We start from the raw sequence: 15,537 nt of genomic DNA on the forward strand, positions 1-15,537 counted from the left end.
AAGCTGGAGGCAGAGTTCAGTTGCCTTCTTCTCTCAGAGGTCAGATTGAGTGCTGATGTATAGATGCTGTTTGATGGTCCAAGGATAATGCACCATGCCTGCTTCTGTGTTCTCTCCAGATTCTCAGTAGGAAACACAGACACCTGTCAGAGTTTAGAGAGATGGTATGGACTCACATGAGGAGAGGGGATAAGAGATACAGTACAAGTCCTGGGTCATGATGTGCTGAAATTGGTATTTCAAAATGTGGGGTGTTACTGGGAATATTCAAGTGTGAAGCTGAGAATTCCCATTCTGATTTGAACATAGCATTTACCTTTACTATCTTAATCCACAAGGTGGCATTCAAGGATAACGGCAATTTAAATGAAAAAGAAAACTTAAAAAAGGTGACCTCTTTATAATAGAAGCCATTTAGCAGGCCGCTTTTATCCAAAGCAACTTAGTCATGCGTGCATACATTTTACGTATGGGTGGCCCAGGGTAATCAAACCCACTACCCTGGCAGTGCCAGCACCATGCTCTACCAACGGAGGCACCATGCTCTACCAACGGAGCCATACAGAGAAGACCTGGACGAATGAGGTGAAAAAGAACCACCGGGAACGAAGAAAACGGTCCAGAACAGAGTCCGCTGGAGATGCACTGCTAAGGCCGTTTGTTCCACGAGGAGCTGAAAGGAGTCGAGGAAGTCAGAGGACACCTTTCATCAACCCCATTAAAGACGAGTAAGACGAGAGAGAAAGAAATCACACCAAGACTAAGTGGATTTGCAGCAATAGATGATTTTTTTAATTCAAAGTGAATCTTGACAATAATACACCATAGAGTCTTATTTTGACACTCACCAAAAGAGTCACCTGGAAACCCGCTTAGCGTGACTAAGTAGCAAAGGCTTGGTCACACCTAAATCACTGAGAACTAGAGGAAACACTATCAAACTGTTAAGAGACATCACATCCAGATCATTCCTTTCCCCAGTCCTCGTACTGGAAATATTGCACAGTGCAATTGCTACATGGCAAACTAGTGTGGTATAAAACCAACAAAAGCTAAACAAAAAATAAAAACAAAGCCACAAAAAAAATCTACAAGTATTAAAAACAGTAACAGTTCAGATTATAACAAGTCTATTATTTAGATGATCTAAACAGATGATTCTATAAGTTGCAGCATGAATTTACCTTTAAACAGACACAGTCGACCAGAACGCCCAAAAAGGAGAAAACAGGTTGAGAACGGATCAAAACCAAATAGTAAGTATTGAAGTGTAACACAGTAACACATTGAACAAACACACAGACCCTGAATCAACATCTTCACACCAGATTAGAGGATTCTTCAAAATCATAAATGAATCATACTGATCATTTTACAAACTGCTATGTCTTCTGTTGTTACGTTTCATCTCAAAAATGTTGTACGAGTTCTCTGAAAACGGTTCATTCATGTGTCCAGTAGTTGTCATATGGAGTTATAACTGGAGAAATAAAAACAGTCTAGGATCATACTTTGTATCCATCTGTGTTTTTAAGTGTGGGAGAGTTTGTGCAGGCGCATTGCTGGTGAATACCATTACACAGGAACAAAGTCACAGTTAACATGCTTATATCACTGGAGAACACATATCAAGCACTCCAGGTCTGCCAAGTTCATGCCTTGTCGTAATTTCAGCTTTTTACCTAAATAAAAGATGTCATAACAAAAGCATGAAACTGAAAACATGGTTGATAAAACACCTGTCCGGCAATATTTTGGTGTTGAAATGTATAATACCTTACGCTCCTCAAGAGTAATGAATTTCAAGTGGTGCCACAATAATCTCCAGAGAGCTCCTTAACACAACGCAAACTAAATGTTTATTCCAGAGCAATTCTCTAACGTCTTATATTAACAGACTCTGTTTGGTCAATCAGCCCTTTGCGAACAGCAACAGTTTGTGGTTAAAGTCTAGAAGTCCTCTGGACTCAGTTCAGAGTTCTCCTTAACTACTCAGTCCTACAATGAGTCCACCATGTGTTATCCACTGGTTCTGACTGTCATGGTTGCAAGGTGTTTAGTCTATTGACAATGTGGGGAAAATGACAGACTTGGTGTCAGTATTTCCCCACAGATTAGTGCAGCTGACTCAGTGGTGTATTTGCACAGTATCGGAGCTGGCAGGAGGAGATGTAAGAACACTTGGTGGTACAAAGACCATAACGTTGAAGTATTGCATTTGCTGTTCAACAAGAGTGACTATCGAGAGGACTGTTAAATCAGCACGTCACTCAAAGAGCCTCTCGGTGTGTGTGTGAGTGTGTGTGTGTGAGTGAGAGACTTTGTTGGCCTATATCTATTAAACACATATGCCCTCTACACTACTGTCATGACAACGCTCATTAAACAAGTATTTTTCTAATCCCTGTTATGAGAGGTTGAATGACAGTCAGGTTGTGAAACGTTCCATTTTCTGTAGGTGATTTTTGGTCAAGTGGCCATTACTAACTCATTACTAACTCATTACTAACTAAATTCTGCAAGATGGATTTTTGTTAGATCCTCAACCCCTCCTCCCCCTCCAACACAGAGCAGGTAGAGGAGAGGGGTACTGTTACTGTATAAGGGACTACCATTGTCCCTGTCCCTATTTCGCTGACCCTCTGATTCTCAAGGCACAAGCACAGTGCTGCTCACACTGTCTGAACATCAGTACAGAACATATATGCCCAGAGACCTCCATTGATAAACACCCCTCTGTTATGAGACACTTCTAAAGGGGAGAGCGATACAATGGAGAAACCTCCTAAACAAACAGAAGGCAGATTATTCCAATATGGAACCAATGTAGAAGGGGAACCACTCATGTCACGGACAGTGACAATACTGAACAGATTTAAACGTTTGAGTAAAATCCATATTTTAAAAGGAAATAATCATTTACATTTATAAAATATTGAATGGGAACAAACACCTTGGGCTAAATTAGACATATTTTGTGTTTAATTCCCCGCGGGACCATGAGGAGTCAATACGACAACCCCTTACTAGCAGACTACTGACAGGTTGTTTGTTAGTGGTGTGACTTGGGGATAACATGTTACATACTGTAAGCCTTCCATTGAGTGTCCTGCTACCTCACAGTGCTCCTGCCATACATAACAGACGCTGTTTACTCAAATTACTACCATGATGAAGAAAGTTAAATCAATCTTGCAAGCTATAGCTTTACATGTTTACAAAACGGCAATATGAAAACATACAAAAAATGAAATGACATTGATACATCCATTTATATGCAGTGACGAGCCCAGAACGGTTAATAAGGATGAAATACTGCAAAAACACACAGACCCCCAAAACCAGAACGAATGCAACTAACGTCCATCAGCAATACAGTAGTTACAATGACGCTTCAAACATGAACGCAGAAAACCCCACACAAATCAAAACCACTTCTATTTCAGATAATTAGGGACCTATACAAAAATAGGAACGCTAGTTTTGAACTAAGAGAAATCACCTAATTTCACAGCTGTGGATCATATAGCAGCTTATCTATGATACATTCAAGAAAAATGAGACGGCTTATTAAAATGGCCAGAAAAAGCTAAACATAACCTCAGCCATGTATTATAAATGTTTTTCTATATTTTTAAATACCATTTGTTGAGATGTAACCCCAGCTCTACGACTATAGTATACTAGATAGAGGTCTATTGTGTAAAAACAGAATATATCTAGCTACCTTGCTCAGGAAATGAATTACAGTCTTTGGTGCTGCACAAGCAACTTCATTTGAAAAGACGAAAAACGTAACGCACAGAACTAGCAAAAACAAATGGAAAAATGCACACAGCATATATATATATATATATTCTCCCTGACGGAATGTATAAAATAAGCAGTCAACACCAATAAACCTTAAACAAATGGTATAATGTAAAGGGAAAAAAGTTAACTTTGTCACATGCATAAATGAGAGAACTGCACGCGACAAACTCACACCTTATTAAGCATCTGCACTAAGTAGACTAGCTCATGTATATGTATATATATATATGTGTGTGTGTGTGTGTATGTGTGTGTGTGTGTGTCAAATACTGCATGGTCTGCTCAGGCTTAGAAGAATCCATACGGTTAGTGAATTAGCATTGTTGTCCTCAGCTAGTCAACGCCCACCACACTGGTAACGCAGATAGAAAAAAGAAACACACTCAAACATTTTTCTTTTTTTAAATACAAAGACAAAACAAATTAAAATCAACATCTATTTAGAGATTGTATTGCAGTTTCATCGAACAGTACAAACACTGTTAGTAGTAAGAGTTTCACTAAATAGAAATTGATTATGAAATATTAAGCAAATATTCAATGCTTGCTCTTTGTCCACTAGTTCATTCAGGGGGGAGGACGATGACAGAGAAGGAGCATGTAATAACGGATCAGCGAGCATCTGCTACAGCCAAGCACGTCGTCCTTCTTTAAGGAACAAAAGACTACCTCACTACACACTGAAATATACACCGAATCCAAACAGTAAGCACCGCTATCCGCGATACCTCACGTCCACGCAGGCTGTGCAGGGATATATATCCACACACAGGATGCATGGACTGGTAGGACCTTCAAGTGCTGCAGTCCAGTACATTAATATATTCATGGATATATTTATATATAAGTAGTAACATCAACCACCTCAAATATATAAGGCACTATGGCTGGGGACAAGTATACGATGCAGCAAGTCTCGTGACGCCAACAACAAGAGCGACGTCTAACGCATCAACTTCCTGTTTACATTTTGATCTGCTCATGCAAGATCACATGCAGCTTGAGGAGCAACAACCCTACTTTAAATCGGTTAAGTGACTCCACATTTTTAAAACACCAAAGACACTGAGAAAAGGTAGAAATACTTCAGACGCGGTACGACACACACCGTGGACAACATGTGCACCTGTCGGCCTATCGAGCTAGAGACGGGGATGGCTTTACAAATGTGGATGTGTCTTGCACACGTTCAGAAGGCAATATAGAAAAATAGCTGGGATAAGGTCTGACCTAGCAACGCCACCCGATTAGTCACCTGTTTTTTGAGGAGTATTGGTAGAAGAGCTAATGTGAAGGTATATTAAAATGTGCAAAACACAGAGAGTGAGTTACTTATCTACATTCAATCATTCCATCCATCCTTCCTTGCCCCCCTTCCTCATCCTCCATTTCACCCTCCTCCACCCAAACTTTGTGATTTTATTTTTTATAGCTCATATTTCAATTGCACCCAAGTCTACATGATTGATAAAAATAGCTTGTTTCTCTGTGGTTGTGCCATGGCTCTGGACATGAAAACCATGTTGTGGTTGTTTGTTGTGTATTCTGAGAAGGCGGCCCCTCCTGCTCGCTTGGCCCCCGGGGGGGCGCGAGGTGCATCTGGAGGTTGGGCCGCTCCGGGACCCTGTCAGATGTAGGGGTACTGGTTGAGTTTGGTGGGGCTGAGGGGGAAGGTGGCGTAGGCAGGCGAGGCCATGTAGGGGTGCGGTGGGAAGAGGGCCTTGAACTGGCCCTGGGGGTGGATAGTGGGCGAGGGCAGCAGCCGGGGGTTGATGCCCACAGTGACCTGGTGGACGATACCGCCCGGGTGAGAGATGCTGTAGGCGGGCTGCAGGACGGGCCGTGAAGCCCCGGGGGAGGCCAGGATGTGGGCCACAGGGGCTGCTGTGACCAGGGGCCCAGGGGGTGGGTAGGACAGAAGAGTATGCTGGCCGTGCGGGTGGGGGTGATGGCGGGGGCCTGAAGTGTGGTTGGGGCTGCCGTGGGGTAGGGTAAAGGAGTGCCCATGCATAGTGGGGGGGATGTAAGCCTGCGGGCGCCGGTGGGCATAGTTTCCATTCCATTCCTGGTGGCAGGAGCCGTAATGCTGGAGCTGGAAATGGAGAGAAAGAGGGATGGTTAGATATCATACACATATTACGTGTGTGTGTGTGTGTGTGTGTGTGCTGACCTGTCCAAAGCCCATGGGCTGCTGTTGCTGGTGCTGGAATGCAGTGATCTTCTGTGGCCGGTTGAGGAGGGGGATGGAGTGGTGCGGTTGACGGCCCGGGATACCTCGCCCTTTGAACTGGAAAGACTCTAAGACTGGAGGGAAGAGAGAAACAGAGAGCGAGACGGGGGGGGGGATGAAAGAGAGGGATGAGTTTAAACACAGACATCATGACGGGCAGCAGCATCAACCCACAGAGACAGACAGTAGAGTTAAACCCTGACTGTAGTATCCATCAGCCATTGTGACAGTAGAGATTTTGCATGCTCACCACTGACTTCCACTGGGTTTGACCAAACACAGCTCCTTAACAAGTGCCATCTGTTCCCCAAGCATCATGTGGGTGTTTATAAATAGACTAGAACTGATCTGGGATCTTGTGAAGGGATGGAAGCCAAATGGGTAAGTAAGCTGGTTCGTATTCATAGTGGGGGTCATACCATTGGCTATTAATACCCCCCTAGTAGCACTAGAATAGCAAGTTGTGGCCTTTTCTGTGGGCTTTAGCTGGGAAGTGTTTCTGAATGTCAGCTATGGGAGGGGCCTGGCTGGGACATGAGAGGCCATAAGAGACTTATAAATTACCTATAAAACAGGACCTTAAAAAAGCCCAGCCCCAGGAACAGAGGGAGAAGACCACAGCTGTTATAAAGCCTACATATGACATACATAACCCCTCGGTAACACCCCACGAACGCATTCATAAACATCTAGGTGTTCATGACAGCCAGCGAACACAATGTGGCGCATGTGTGCGTGTCTGGTAGTCATCCATGTCTATGAAGGCCTAAGTCAGGTTGTAAAGCGTTCCAGGGGATGTTACGCCTGTCATACGTAGCTTCATAAGCTCCAGATCCACACAGGTAGAATAAAGGATAGATTCAAAGAAAGGGCTGTCAACAAGAAGCCAGCTGCAACCAGATTAGACATGTACAGGAAACACAAGTCCACTCCAGAGGCCGAAGCCAAGAGGTCTGAGGTGAGAGGTCAGGGCTGCAGCCATAATCACCTGCGAGTACCTCTGTGCCCTATAAACGAGGAGTAATCCCACACCATGTGACCTGTGGAGCAGACATCATCAGCAGTGACGAGGTATCTGACCCGCTGTGACCCTGTTAGCCCTGTGTCCGTGTGTGTCTGATCACTGACAGTCCTGACAGATTAAGGTTACTACTGGGTTCCAGGTTCCAGTGTATACTGTACATGTGACCTGCTGTGTTTTCTGTTGCCCTGGGCAAGGTGTGTCTGTTGTGGTTACCTATGATGAGAGAACTGTGGCCACCTGTTCATGACTACTGAACCTGTTTGTTCAACCATAGGGCTGTGTGAACCAGGTGTGTCAAGTGTACGTCTAGGGTGAATCAGCTGTTTCCTGTGGGTGAATCAGCCGGTTGTCTGTTTCCTGTGGGTGAATCAGCCGGTTGTCTGTTTCCTGTGGGTGAATCAGCCGGTTGTCTGTTTCCTGTGGGTGAATCAGCCGGTTGTCTGTTTCCTGTGGGTGAATCAGGTGTCTGGTGTCTGGTGTGTGTGTGTGTTTTAGATGCTTACTGGTGTTGCCTAGCGTCTCGTTGATGTGTGGGTGGGGGTTGTTATTCTGCACCCTCATGGGCGGCACCACCATGGTGCGCACCGCCGGCTTTCTGGGCTCCGTTACCGGGGCGATGCACGCTACACGGGGCCCGCGGTTCTGGTTGCCATCGGCGATGTAGCGTTGTTCGGTGAAGGGGCTGTTGCTAGGGCCAGAGGAGTCGGAGGAAGGCGAGCCGTCCACAATGTCACAACCGCTCTCCTGCTCGTCATCTGACATACTGTAACAGACCAGATCGCACACAGAGATTATACATTCTATATTGTAACAGACCAGAGCAAGCACACACAGATTATACATTCTATACTGTAACAGACCAGATCGCACACACAGATTATACATTCTATACTGTAACAGACAAGAGCAATCACACACAGAGATTATACATTCTATACTGTAACAGACCAGAGCAATCACACAGAGATTATACATTCTATACTGTAACAGACAAGAGCAATCACACACAGAGATTATACATTCTATATTGTAACAGACCAGAGTAATCACACAGAGATTATACATTCTATACTGTAACAGACCAGAGCAATCACACAGAGATTATACATTCTATACTGTAACAGACCAGAGCAATCACACACAGATTATACATTCTATACTGTAACAGACCAGAGCAATCACACTCAGAGATTATACATTCTATACTGTAACAGACCAGATCGCACACAGAGATTATACATTCTATACTGTAACAGACAAGAGTAATCACACTCAGAGATTATACATTCTATACTGTAACAGACCAGATCGCACACAGAGATTATACATTCTATACTGTAACAGCCAAGAGTAATCACACACAGAGATTATACATTCTATACTGTAACAGACAAGAGTAATCACACACAGAGATTATACATTCTATACTGTAACAGACCAGATCGCACACAGAGATTATACATTCTATACTGTAACAGACCAGAGCAATCACACAGAGATTATACATTCTATACTGTAACAGACCAGAGCAATCACACTCAGAGATTATACATTCTATACTGTAACAGACCAGAGCAATCACACACAGAGATTATACATTCTATACTGTAACAGACCAGATCGCACACAGAGATTATACATTCTATACTGTAACAGACAAGAGTAATCACACTCAGAGATTATACATTCTATACTGTAACAGACCAGATCGCACACAGAGATTATACATTCTATACTGTAACAGCCAAGAGTAATCACACTCAGAGATTATTCATTCTATACTGTAACAGACCAGATCGCACACAGAGATTATACATTCTATACTGTAACAGACCAGATCGCACACAGAGATTATACATTCTATACTGTAACAGACAAGAGTAATCACACACAGAGATTATACATTCTATACTGTAACAGACAAGAGTAATCACACAGAGATTATACATTCTATACTGTAACAGACAAGAGCAATCACACACAGAGATTATACATTCTATACTGTAACAGACAAGAGTAATCACACACAGAGATTATACATTCTATACTGTAACAGACAAGAGTAATCACACAGAGATTATACATTCTATACTGTAACAGACCAGAGCAATCACACACAGATTATACATTCTATACTGTAACAGACCAGATCACACACAGAGATTATACATTCTATACTGTAACAGACAAGAGTAATCACACACAGAGATTATACATTCTATACTGTAACAGACCAGAGCAATCACACAGAGATTATACATTCTATACTGTAAAAGACCAGATCGCACACAGAGATTATACATTCTATACTGTAAAAGACAAGAGTAATCACACACAGAGATTATACATTCTATACTGTAACAGACAAGAGTAATCACACAGAGATTATACATTCTATACTGTAACAGACCAGAGCAATCACACAGAGATTATACATTCTATACTGTAACAGACCAGAGCAATCACACTCAGAGATTATACATTCTATACTGTAACAGACCAGAGCAATCACACTATGACAGGTGTAGGTGCAACATTTAGGTTAGGGCCCAACATGTATGTGTGCGGCTGTTGTCATTGGGTCATACCTGTTGGGGCGTTTGCAGGGTGAGGTGCTGGATTGGGCTGAGGCAGAGGAGCTGGTGCTGAGGGTGCTGTCTGGACTGCTGAGGGAACATACTCTCTCCATACTCACTGTGCTCTGACACGCCTCACACTCAGCATTGCCCTTACACCTGGAGGGAGGGGGAGAGAAAGAGAAACAGAAAGGGGGGGAGAAAGAAAGAGGGAGGGGAGGAGAAAGAAAGAGGGAGGGGGGGAGAAGAGAGGGTTTTAGTTACAAGTTACATACAGAGTTTGAGACGATAATGACTTCGATATTTGAAGAGACTGATTGTGGACTGTAGTGGATATTTGAAGAGACTGATTGTGGACTGTAGTGGATATTTGAAGAGACTGATTGTAGACTGTAGTGGATATTTGAAGAGACTGATTGTGGACTGTAGTGGATATTTGAAGAGACTGACTGTGGACTGTAGTGGATATTTGAAGAGACTGATTGTGGACTGTAGTGGATATTTGAAGAGACTGACTGTGGACTGTAGTGGATATTTGAAGAGACTGATTGTGGACTGTAGTGGATATTTGAAGAGACTGATTGTGGACTGTAGTGGATATTTGAAGAGACTGATTGTGGACTGTAGTGGATATTTGAAGAGACTGATTGTGGACTGTAGTGGATATTTGAAGAGACTGATTGTAGTCTGTAGTGGATATTTGAAGAGACTGATTGTGGACTGTAGTGGATATTTGAAGAGACTGGCTGTGGACTGTAGTGGATATTTGAAGAGACTGATTGTGGACTGTAGTGGATATTTGAAGAGACTGATTGTGGACTGTAGTGGATATTTGAAGAGACTGATTGTGGACTGTAGTGGATATTTGAAGAGTGATTGTGGGCTGTAGTGGATATTTGAAGAGACTGATTGTGGACTGTAGTGGATATTTGAAGAGACTGATTGTAGACTGTAGTGGATATTTGAAGAGACTGATTGTGGACTGTAGTGGATATTTGAAGAGACTGACTGTGGACTGTAGTGGATATTTGAAGAGACTGATTGTGGACTGTAGTGGATATTTGAAGAGACTGATTGTGGACTGTAGTGGATATTTGAAGAGACTGATTGTGGGCTGTAGTGGATATTTGAAGAGACTGATTGTGGACTGTAGTGGATATTTGAAGAGACTGATTGTGGACTGTAGTGGATATTTGAAGAGACTGATTGTGGAGGAGCTTGAGAGTTACTTACTCCCCCAGTGAGTGTCTCCGTGTTCTCTCTTCCTCCTCCTCTTCCTCATCACTGCTGATACTAATGACAGTAACAGTGGGGCTGGCCAGATCAGACATCACCATGGCCTGCCGCTGCTTATAAGAGGCAGACTGCTCTTCAGAGTCTGAACCTGCCTTACAGCAGCTAGGATCCTCCTCCTGCTCTGGTTCAGGTTCCAGCTGTGCAGCTCGCCCCGCCTCTGGGAATCTACCCTCTGGGACATTCCTTGTGGTGTCGGCCATCTTTGGGGACTGGCATGCTGAGTTTTGGGTGTTGGTGCTGTAGGTGAAATTGCTGCCTCTAGGGAGAAATAAATGACGGAAGGGTTTTTTTATGATCAGATTGTGTGTGTGTGTGTGTATGTGTGTGCGTGTGTGTGTGTGTGTGTGTTTACCTGTTAAAGCAGGGCTTGTTTCTCTTGTTTGCAGAGGGCTGTGGCCACACCACGTGTGCGATGCCTATGCTGATTGGCTGGTGGGCAGACATGGTCATCTGGTTGGTTAAGAACGGCTGATGGTGGTGGGGCATCATAGAGCTGTATTGGTTGCCATGGGGACGCACCTTCCTGCAAATGACAATACGGGATAACGAGCCAAAGGTTATTATCTATATTAGAGACTTAACTGACTGATCTCACTCGCCTGCTTCAAAGGAGAGGCATGTGACTCATTCTCCATCAGTCTGACAGACAGCCATCACACTGTGTCCTATATTCTCAGAGAAGTCCTTGTCAAGGGTAGAGCATAGCAACAAAACAGACTGACAGACAAAGCAGTTTCAAAAAATTCATTTGGAGCTTCCCTATTGGCTCCCTATGGAGAGAAAAAATGAATTAGTCACTGACGGTCGCTAAAGAGAACAGACAGTCAACAGCTGACAGACAGCACTCACCCCCATTCTCCCAGTCTCTGTGGGCCTGCAACAGTGTCAGACGCCATGGTGGCTGGTGGGGGCGCCATTGAAGTCACCTGCTGCCAGGCGGGCACCAGGATCTGCTGGGGGCGGTTAGACCAGGTCTGCTGCAAGGGAGAAGAACACCGTTTCCATGGTTTCTATAGCTATCTAAACTTATTCATTCAGTGGTATAGAGTTGCAGGTAGCCTAGTGGTTTGAGCGTTGGGCCAGTAACTGAAAGGTTGCTGGATCGAATCCCCGAGGTGACATGGTAAAAATCTGTAGTTCTGCCCCTGAGCAAGGCAGTTAACCCACTGTTCCCCTGAGCAAGGCAGTTAACCCACTGTTCCCCTGAGCAAGGCAGTTAACCCACTGTTCCCCTGAGCAAGGCAGTTAACCCACTGTTCCCCTGAGCAAGGCCGTTAACCCACTGTTCCCCTGAGCAAGGCAGTTAACCCACTGTTCCCCTGAGCAAGGCAGTTAACCCACTGTTCCCCTGAGCAAGGCAGTTAACCCACTGTTCCCCTGAGCAAGGCAGTTAACCCACTGTTCCCCTGAGCAAGGCAGTTAACCCACTGTTCCCCTGAGCAAGGCAGTTAACCCACTGTTCCCCTGAGCAAGGCAGTTAACCCACTGTTCCCCGGGCACCGGAGATATGGATGACGATTAAGGCAGCCCCCCGCACCTCTCTGATTCAGAGGGGTTGGGTTAAGTTGAATGTATTCAACTGAAATTCAACATTTCAGTTGAATACATTCAAAACATCCCCAGCACAAATGCATCCAGGATGTGTCTTGCTGATTCTCCATCACTGTCAGTTTCTCTGTTGGTCTGAATCACTCAATCACAGCTAGCCCAAATACTAGGGACTCTCTCTCTCCCTCTCTTCTCGTTACCTGTGTGATGAGCCCAGGTCTGATCTGTAGGGGCTGGATGGAGGGAGCTTGGGTGACCAGAGGCACAGCAGTCTCCATGCGTACGGAGAAGCCCTGAGGCTTGGCTGCGTTAGTGGGGATTCCTGGAGGACCGGAAAGGGAAACATGTGTTCCACAGTAAGTCCAAGTCAGTAGATTTCGCTATAGAGGTGGATGGAAAGGAGGGAGAAAGAGGAGGGGGGAGGAGAGAAGAGAGAAGAGGGGAGGGGGGAGAAAGAGAGAAGAGAGGAGTGGGGGTAGAAGAGAGGAGGGGGGAGGAGAAAGAGAGAAGAGAGGAGGGGGGGGGAGAAAGAGAGAAGAGAGGAGGGGGGAGGAGAAAGAGAGAAGAGAGGAGGGGGGAGGAGAAAGAGAGAAGAGGGGAGGGGGGAGAAGAAAGAGAGAAGAGAGGAGGGGGGAGGAGAAAGAGAGGAGGGGGGAGGAGAGAAGAGAGGAGGGGGGAGGAGAAAGAGGAGAAGAGAGGAGGGGGGAGGAGAAAGAGAGAAGAGAGGAGGGGGGAGGAGAAAGAGAGAAGAGAGGAGGGGGGAGGAGAAAGAGAGAAGTGGGGGGAGAAGAGGGGGAGGGGGGAGGAGAAAGAGAGAAGGGGGAGAAAGAGAGAAGGGGGGGAAAGAGAGAAGGGGGGAAGAGAGAAGAGGGGAGGGGGGAGGAGAAAGAGAGAAGAGAGGAGTGGGGGGAGAAGAGAGGAGGGGGAGGAGAAAGAGAGAAGGGGGGAGAAAGAGAGAAGGGGGGGAAAGAGAGGGGGGGAAGAGAGAAGAGGGGAGGAGAAAGAGAGAAGAGAGGAGGGGGGGAAAGAGAGAAGAGAGGGGGGGGGAAGAGAAGAGAGGAGGGGGGAGGAGAAAGAGAGAAGAGAGGAGGGGGGGAAAGAGAGAAGAGAGGGGGGGAGAAAGAGAGAAGAGAGGAGGGGGGAGGAGAAAGAGAGACGTGAGGAGGGGGGAGGAGAAAGAGAGAAGAGAGGAGGGGGAGGAGAAAGAGAGACGTGAGGAGGGGGGAGGAGAACGAGAGAAGAGAGGAGGGGGAGGAGAAAGAGAGAAGAGAGGAGGGGGGAGGAGAAAGAGAGAAGAGAGGAGGGGGGAGGAGAAAGAGAGACGTGAGGAGGGGGGAGGAGAAAGAGAGACGAGAGGAGGGGGGAGGAGAAAGAGAGACGAGAGGAGGGGGGAGGAGAAAGAGAGAAGAGAGGAGGGGGAGGAGAAAGAGAGAAGAGAGGAGGGGGGGAAAGAGAGAAGAGAGGAGGGGGGAGGAGAAAGAGAGACGTGAGGAGGGGGGAGGAGAACGAGAGAAGGGGGGAGAAAGAGGAGAAGATTAAGAAGTCATACCCTGCATCGTTGGGGGGCACAGGATGAGTGCCTGTTGAAATGAGTCGCTGCAGCCAAACTGGCCATTTCCTGTTTGGTGCGGTATCCCAGGGTGCATCACTGAGGGGGCCGAGGGGGCTAAAGTCTGAAGACAACACAGAGACATGAGCCCCCTGACATCTACTACAGAAACTAATGGGTTAGATCAATACAGAGACATGAGCCCCCTGACATCTACTACAGAAACTAATGGGTTAGATCAACACAGAGACATGAACCCCCTGACATCTACTACAGAAACTAATGGGTTAGATCAACACAGAGACATGAACCCCCTGACATCTACTACAGAAACTAATGGGTTAGATCAACACAGAGACATGAGCCCCCTGACATCTACTACAGAAACTAATGGGTTAGATCAACACAGAGACATCTACTACAGAAACTAATGGGTTAGATCAACAGAGACATGAGCCCCCTGACATCTACTACAGAAACTAATGGGTTAGATCAGCACAGAGACATGAGCCCCCTGACATCTACTACAGAAACTAATGGGTTAGATCAACACAGAGACATGAACCCCCTGACATCTACTACAGAAACTAATGGGTTAGATCAACACAGAGACATGAGCCCCCTGACATCTACTACAGAAACTAATGGGTTAGATCAACACAGAGACATCTACTACAGAAACTAATGGGTTAGATCAACACAGAGACATGAGCCCCCTGACATCTACTACAGAAACTAATGGGTTAGATCAACACAGAGACATGAGCCCCCTGACATCTACTACAGAAACTAATGGGTTAGATCAACACAGAGACATCTACTACAGAAACTAATGGGTTAGATCAACACAGAGACATGAGCCCCCTGACATCTACTACAGAAACTAATGGGTTAGATCAACACAGAGACATGAACCCCCTGACATCTACTACAGAAACTAATGGGTTAGATCAACACAGAGACATGAACCCCCTGACATCTACTACAGAAACTAATGGGTTAGATCAACACAGAGACATGAGCCCCCTGACATCTACTACAGAAACTAATGGGTTAGATCAACACAGAGACATGAACCCCCTGACATCTACTACAGAAACTAATGGGTTAGATCAACAGAGACATGAGTCCCCTGACATCTACTACAGAAACTAATGGGTTAGATCAACACAGAGACATGAACCCCCTGACATCTACTACAGAAACTAATGGGTTAGATCAACAGAGACATGAACCCCCTGACATCTACTACAGAAACTAATGGGTTAGATCAACACAGAGACATCTACTACAGAAACTAATGGGTTAGATCAACACAGACATGAGTCCCCTGACATCTACTACAGAAACTAATGGGTTAGATCACCACAGAGACATGAGCCCCCTGACATCTACTACAGAAACTAATGGGTTAGATCAACACAGAGACATCTAGTACAGAAACTAATGGGTTAGATCAACACAGAGACATGAGCCTCCTGACATCTACTACAGAAACTAA

At 45.3% G+C, this 15,537-nt stretch overlaps 1 protein-coding gene across 8 annotated transcripts in view; it reads right to left on the reverse strand.

Moving 5' to 3' along the window:
- Positions 1-765: 765 nt before the first annotated feature.
- The window catches only part of LOC110512935 (homeodomain-interacting protein kinase 3), a 94,376-nt gene continuing 79,604 nt past the window's right edge, over positions 766-15,537 (reverse strand). For 2 of the 8 annotated variants that reach the window (XM_090239200.1, XM_090239198.1), the window contains exons 8-16: positions 14,037-14,160; positions 12,688-12,809; positions 11,789-11,913; positions 11,292-11,462; positions 10,877-11,197; positions 9,656-9,802; positions 7,571-7,830; positions 5,984-6,117; positions 766-5,905 (exon numbers count right to left, since the gene is read on the reverse strand). In XM_090239200.1, the coding sequence (XP_090095326.1) occupies positions 5,441-5,905; positions 5,984-6,117; positions 7,571-7,830; positions 9,656-9,802; positions 10,877-11,197; positions 11,292-11,462; positions 11,789-11,913; positions 12,688-12,809; positions 14,037-14,160 (1,869 nt within the window). In that variant the 3' untranslated portion in view covers positions 766-5,440. Of the gene's footprint in view, positions 5,906-5,983; positions 6,118-7,570; positions 7,831-9,655; positions 9,803-10,876; positions 11,198-11,291; positions 11,463-11,788; positions 11,917-12,687; positions 12,868-14,036; positions 14,161-15,537 lie in introns of all 8 variants that reach the window. The other 6 variants (XM_090239199.1, XM_090239197.1, XM_090239204.1 and 3 more) reach the window with 3 other exon arrangements.

The sequence above is a fragment of the Oncorhynchus mykiss genome, chromosome 6 (assembly GCF_057628025.1).
Source record: "Oncorhynchus mykiss isolate SJ-2025 chromosome 6, ASM5762802v1, whole genome shotgun sequence".
Taxonomy (NCBI): domain Eukaryota; kingdom Metazoa; phylum Chordata; class Actinopteri; order Salmoniformes; family Salmonidae; genus Oncorhynchus; species Oncorhynchus mykiss.